Genomic DNA, 7,433 nt, shown 5'->3' with positions numbered 1-7,433 from the left:
TTCAAATTATGGGTTGAATATAATTCTATCTTCGGTTTTTGTCGCGCCTTTTTTTTTGTGATATATTTATTATTTATGCATTATAAAGAGTCATAAACAAACTCATCATAAATACCAGGATTGAAATTTTGCGCGTTTTGTCCATATGATGGCTCTAACTAGACCTCATATGCCTATATATACTAGTATACTAGTTTCTCCGAGATACGCAGGAGTCTTTATCATCATAAGCATTGTACAGTATCTTGAATATTTTTATTCTCACCATACAAGGATCTTTTATTTACCAAATGTATGCATTTAAATAAGCTGGGGAAAAATACATTATCTATTAGTGAAGGAAACAAGTTTTATAATTTTGTACATTTTGTATAAATATTACCAGTTGTTAATTTCTGTATTTGGAATTATAAAGTTTATATTGAATTTGAGATTCAAATTCCAAAAATGTTTGATCCATTATGTGTTCAGGAAACTAAGAGGCAATGTAAATTTCTGCATTCAAATGAAATCCCTTTATAGCCTGATCGATGAGCAATAAGATCATTCCAGAATCTTGAATCGTTAATCCTGATTGTGCCATTTTTTCTTTCAGGAGAAACAATCAAAGAATATATTTGTAACAAATCAACCAATTTTTACATTGGTTTTTAAGAAAACGATCGTTGAACGTAAACAATCAACACCTCAAAGCTTATAACACTTTCATTAGTACCTACTAAGTAATATTTCGGCTTGGTTTATCTTCATTTTACACTTTCCGTTCTTAAAAAGAGTCAATTTCAAGTTTTACATTCAACTTTGACTTGAATCAAGGGTATTTATTTTTTGACAAAAAATTAGTTGCTCCTTCCGAAGACCGAGCATGGGTATACATTTGTATATGTGTAGAGTTTAGCGGGCTACAAATTCAGGTTTAATCCACCATTTAATTCTTATAATAAGAAAATTCCTCTGCCAAGTCCATTTTTGACATTTGTTTTCCATTCGTATGATGTGTTTGAGATTTTGATTTTGCATTTGATAAGGTACTGTCACATGTGAGTTTTTCTCGGATTGCAGTATTTTTGTGTATTCAATTTTTATATATAACATAGAAAACGTATTAGAAGAATACAACATAATTTTACCTTAAAAATTCAAAATTGTCAAACAATTATGTTACAGCATTTGAGATGAGTGTTTAACCTTACTGTCAGCACTCTGTAATATCTTATCGAAGTGTGCAGTTTATAGTGTTGAAGCCAGAATGACCAGAGTAAACAAATGACATTTGGCAGGAAAACTAGACTTTTAAGGTCAAAGTTAAATCTCACCAAAGATAAGGTTCCAACTCACTACAGTATACGTAGCAAAAGATTCGATATTGGCCCAGGTTAAACGAAAACATATTATGAGTATTTTATTTTTATAAAAAATGTTTAACAATGATATAAATAGGAGGTAGTCATGCAAACATTAAAACAAAGAAACATATTATACAGTATACTTGGCGATTTTCCCCAAGTTGTTACTTTTACACATTCCATGCATCAATCTTTTTGCATGGGCTTGAATTTTCTGCATGAAATGATAAATGCACCCTTCTCAGCAATATTGTAATTTTGCAAAAGCTAATGTAAATTCAGAAATTATGCATTCATTTAAAATTGTAAACCACAATATGTGAGATCTATTTAATTAATGTTATTTCAAAATATTAGTGAAGGATATGATCTAATGAAATTGTGAATTCTAGTTTGCATTTATTTCTGAATTTACAGTATACTGATTGGGTATATTTCATGCGAATAAAAATTCAGTGAAAATTCCTACTAATATGGGTCTTTATTGTAAGGATTTCGTAATCTAACATCATCTTAAGGTATCAGTATCATGGTCAAAATAGTGGTTATTTGTTTTCTTTTCTTTTTTGAAATCAATCAAATTTGAGATATAATGAATGTTTCCGATAAAGTAAAGCCATAAAAAGGTTTTAAAACTTCCAATTGTATTTTCTTTGAAGAGTTTAATATTTTTTTTATTTTTAGTCACGTTTGTGTATTGTATGGTTAAACAAAATAGTTATCCAAACGGTTTCGATACCCTAAGATTTGTTATCCTATTGTCAAACTAATCTAGGAGATCCATATTCAACAAACATAAGGGACAACATCAAAAAATCAATGAAGATAAAAAACTTAATTCAAATAGTTTGGGGGATGGGGGGGGGGGGGGGGGTTAACATTGCTGCAAGTTTTGTTTAATTGAAATCTATTTTATATATATCCTTATTGGTCAATCAATTTTTCCCAAATTAAGTTAAGAGGGGGTAGGGGGTCAGTGAAAAAACCGTATGAATTAAGTTTTGTATTTTACATTGAACTTTTGATGTGGTCCCTAAAGCAATCTTAATTTAAATAAAAACACTTCCACTAAGATTTTGTTATTAGACATTACTTTATGGTTGTTTTCAACTGCTTGTTTCTATACCAGATTCAAATTATAGCAATTAACAAAATGAACAGCACCGATTTATCTCATAAAAACTTACTTAAAACTCAACGTATTTCATTTTGTGGTATAAAAAATAAACCACTTTAGATACTATTACACAAGATAAAATGTAATTAAAAAAATATAATTCTGTTCTTTGAACTGGTGTCAACCATATCTGAATCAAATCAAAATAATTAACATTAAAATCATGCACCCAGCAAAATAAGAAATCCAGGCCTCACGGACATAAAACTTTCTAGCATGATTTTTGTACTTATACTCGAAAATCAACCAATCAAATTGCTGGATTTCATGTTTCGAGCACGATTTTTGTGCTCCAAGCACTGAGCAAAGTTTTATGCCTTGAAGGACAGAACAATCTGTAGAACTGAACATACAATAAAATGCTGAACATATCTTAAGCATACTAAATAACAAGGAACAAAATAACATTTGTTGAGGACTAGCAGACATTGGGTTTACTCTAAATTTAAACAAAAGAATATTATAACTGGTACATTAATCAGTGAAAAGAATATTATAACTGGTACATTAATCAGTCAAAAAAATATTATAACTGGTACATTAATCAGTTCAAAAAATCACTAATTTGTCTTTGATTTCATACAGATAGATCTTGAAGAGAGGGATACTTTATTTCTTTATTCTTTAATTTTTTTATATTCTTTAGTTATTTCATACATCATTCTGTATTATTTTTTATTTGTGGGCCTAGTTTTCTCTCTTCTACATTTTTGGGTCTCATTTTCCTTTATTCTTCTTTATATTAGCAATATAATTTGCACTTTTTGTCCATTATTAATATGATGTCAACCCCATCCAAAGCCTTGTACATACAATAAATCAACAATACAATGATGGAGGACAAGTCTATTATCTTTTTTTTTCCATAGAATTGATATTAATTCTCAAAAATATCATCCATAAACATTACTTCGTAGATTTACCTAGACTTTGCTTAAATACCCTGTAGTTTGAACAAGCTTTAAAATGCCCCTCAAAAATAATTCTTTTTAAGAGGTAAACTACTTCATTGATAAAATCTAACAGGGAGAAATTCTAATTTTTTCTATTGTCTTTCACTTTCCTGGACAGTCAATTTGCCATTTCAAAGGAATTTAATTTTGTGCATTTCTTCATAGCAAGATTTAAGGACTACTGATGCAATTTATAAATTTGTATGGGGTAACCACAGTTATGAAATTAGATAAGCAATATCATGAGTAAGAAAATAACACATTAGCTATGCTATATTGTTCTTTGTGTGATTTTTAAAACCCCACCAAATACATAACTTTACTTAAACACAGAACAGCCATTCCAATAATACACAAAACATATTGAATGTATAACAGTTGCATAGCATAAAAAAGCTGTAATTAACATAACTACATATTATTTTGTATCTTTTCAGTATACAAATTTCAATTTAATTTTACAATAGAAAAGTCCTTTTATTATTTAAAGTTGCTGATTATAATGTTGTTCCTACTTAACATGTGATTTCAAAGATTCAATAGTTGGCTAAATAAACTGATCATAGATACCAGGAATAAGGCCTTAGGGACAACAAAATAAGTGACTGAAGACAAGACAAGAGGCTGTCACAACGACAGCAAACCGGATTTATTTACATTTATTTGTGTCCTGGTAATATCACAAGAGCTATTACTGATGAATGGTGAAAGTGAAAATCATCAATATCAAATTTGACCTCCATTTTGTCATCAGTATCAACATTTTGAAATAATAATATTTGAAAAGCTTAGATTGAATGGTTCATGAGTAAATGCAACAACGTAAATGGAAACGCCATTTTACGATCTTTCAAGAACCATAACTCCTGATCAGTAAAAGTCAAAATCGACATTATGGAACTTGACCTCTATTTTGTCATCAGTAACAACATATTAAAATTTCAAAAGCTTTGGTTGAATGGTTCATGAGAAAATGCACGGACACGACGGGAAACACCATTTTTTAATCTTTCAAGAACCATAACTCCTGAACGGTAAAAGTCAAAATCGTCATTATTGAACTTGACCTCCATTTTGTCATCAGTAACAGCATATTAAAATTTCAGAAAGCTTTGGTAGAACAGTTCATGCATAAATGCACGGACACGACTGGAAACTCCATTTTTCAATCTTTCAAGAACCATAACTCCTGAACGGTAAAAGTCAAAATCGTCATTATTGAACTTGACCTCTATTCTGTCATCAGTAACAACATATTAAAATTTGGGAAGCTTTGGTGGAACAGTTCATGAGTAAATGCACGGACATGACTGAAAACTCCATTTTTCAATCTTTCAAGAACCATAACTCCTGAACGGTAAAAGTCAAAATCGCCATTATTGAACTTGACCTCCGTATAGTTGTCAGTAATAACATATTAAAATTTTAAAAGCTTTGGTTGAACGGTTCACGAGTTAATGCACGGACAACATTTGATTGCCGCCTTTCAAGAACCATAACTCCTCAACGGTAAAAGTCAAAATCGCCATTATTGAACTTGACCTTCGTATAGTTGTCAGTAATAACATATTAAAATTTTAAAAGCTTTGGTTGAACGGTTCATGAGTTAATGCACGGACAACATTTGATTGCCGCCCGCCCGCCCGACCGCTCGCCCAGCCGCCCGGCCGCCCGCCGTACATCTCCAAATCAATAACCGACATTTTTGTCACAAAAATCCGGTTAAAAATATTTAAAAAAACAGTGCACTATTTTTTCATTTACCCCTTTATAAAAATATCTGGATTTCAGATCTAATTATTTTTGAAACCCAGAAATTTATCAATAGAATATGAGCTTTTGTATTATTTTTTTTAAATATGATCACCTGAGTAAAACTAGAATTTCATTTGAAAAACATGAAAATTTTCCAAATCTTGTGGCCTGTGTAAGAAACCAAACACATAGCTCTACTGACTAAAAGCTAGCATATTAAACAGTCACCACATGGCAACATAGTCAAGGGGGATAATTTACTCAAAGGAGTTAACTGAGTCAAGGAAGATAATTTACTCAAGGGAGTTAACTGAGTCAAGGGAGATAATTTAAGTGAGGGAGTTAATTTAGTCAAGGGGGATAATTTAGTCAAGGGAGATAATCAAATATCAAATTTTCTCTATAACTCTATTTTCTATTGCTATGAGTTTAGAGGATTTCTTTGGACTGGACTCTTTACTGCAGTGATGAACAATAATTCACATTACAAGCTTTAACAAGTACATTTGACTAGAAAATATTTCGTTACAGAACACATTTTCAACTTGTCGTGTAGACCCATCTGTTTATGTAGTCCACCGTTCTTGGCAATAAATCTCGTAACAATGTCAATACTCTAGTTTCCATGTAAGGAAAATATATCTCTCTCGCTCGTAAAGCTCCGCCTCTTATTATTGCATAGGCAGCATCTGGAGGTTCAGCTGCTTTTATGTATTTAAGTAAAAAATGTTGTCCAAAATTTCTCAATTCTGATATAGCACTTTCTGTACCTGAAAATAAGAATTTAAACACCACATTAAAAATAGACAAAAATTAAAACAATAAATAAATTGTAAGTTCTTATATTCCTACTTTTGAACAACACCTTAAAACATTTGATACACCACATAAAAGTGAACTGTTTTCAAAAAACTGGTCCAACGTTGCGTTTAACTGGTCATTATTCTTCATGCTAAATATAGTTGTGCTATTGCTCAAAAAAAGACAATTTGGTTAAATAGCATAACTGAACCATGAAAATGAGATTAAGGATAAAGAACATATGCTAGAATGAACTTTTAGGCAGTAAAACTTTGGTATACCAGATATGAACTATTTAGCTGTTCTTGCTACAGAAATATAAAGCTACTCAAATTATACAATCCTCTGGCGTGAGAGAGTGAAGACATAACCTTTTTTCAAAATATTATTTTGTGAATACCAATTTCTGTTAAAATACTGAACCATATTTTGTCATATAAACCTACAGAAAATGTGCTTTTGCTGAATCAGTTGTTAACATTGAACTAAAGTATCCTTGGAAAATTCATACACCACATATTAAAATAAATAATATATTTATTTAGCGCCATAAAGAATAGAGACATATTTGACTTACCTACTAAGCCAATAACACATAATGTAATTGACACATCGCAGTTTCTTAAAGCAAATTCTTGTCGAATACTTCCAAAAAATCCATCTAACGCAAACTTTGTAGAGGAATAAACCCCAGAAAATGGCTGAGCAACTTTACCTGTAAAGAAAATAATTCAAACATTGTGACAAGGGAGATAATATAATCTTTGTAGAGGAATAGACATCTGAAAATGACTGAGCAATTTTACCTGTAAATAAAATAATTCAAACATTGTGGCAAGGGAGATAATGCAATCTTTGTAGAGAAATAAACACCAGAAAATGGCTGAGCTACTTTAACTGTAAATAAAATAATTCCAACATTGTGACAAGGGAGACAATACAATCTTTGCAGAGGAATAAAATGGCTTCAGCTACTTTTTCTGTAAATAAAATAATTCACACATTGTGACAAGGGAGATAATAAAGTCTTTGAAGAAGAATAAACATCAGAAAATGGCTTGAGCTACTTTATCTGTAAATAAAATAATTCACACATTTTGACAAGGGAGATAATATAATCTTTGTAGAGGAATAGACATAAGAAAATGGCTGAGCAACTTTACCTGTAAAGAAAATAATTCAAACATTGTGACAAGGGAGATAATATAATCTTTGTAGAGGAATAGACATCTGAAAATGACTGAGCAATTTTACCTGTAAATAAAATAATTCAAACATTGTGGCAAGGGAGATAATGCAATCTTTGTAGAGAAATAAACACCAGAAAATGGCTGCACTACTTTACCTGTAAATTAAATAATTCAAAATTGTGACAAGGGAGATAATACAGTCTTTGTAGAG

The 7,433-nt window shown here is 30.8% G+C and overlaps 1 protein-coding gene across 10 annotated transcripts in view; it reads right to left on the bottom strand.

Moving 5' to 3' along the window:
* Positions 1–5,398: 5,398 nt before the first annotated feature.
* The window catches only part of LOC143052712 (hydroxysteroid 11-beta-dehydrogenase 1-like protein), a 64,959-nt gene continuing 62,924 nt past the window's right edge, over positions 5,399–7,433 (bottom strand). For all 10 annotated transcript variants that reach the window (XM_076225801.1, XM_076225802.1, XM_076225803.1 and 7 more), the window contains 2 exons: positions 6,610–6,747; positions 5,399–6,001 (listed from right to left, as the gene is read on the bottom strand). In XM_076225801.1, the coding sequence (XP_076081916.1) occupies positions 5,772–6,001; positions 6,610–6,747 (368 nt within the window). In that variant the 3' untranslated portion in view covers positions 5,399–5,771. The remainder of the gene's footprint in view (positions 6,002–6,609; positions 6,748–7,433) is intronic.

Source organism: Mytilus galloprovincialis, chromosome 11, assembly GCF_965363235.1.
Source record: "Mytilus galloprovincialis chromosome 11, xbMytGall1.hap1.1, whole genome shotgun sequence".
Lineage (NCBI taxonomy): Eukaryota > Metazoa > Mollusca > Bivalvia > Mytilida > Mytilidae > Mytilus > Mytilus galloprovincialis.
Note: the sequence above shows the minus strand (reverse complement) of the source record. Positions and strands in the feature narration are given on the sequence as shown.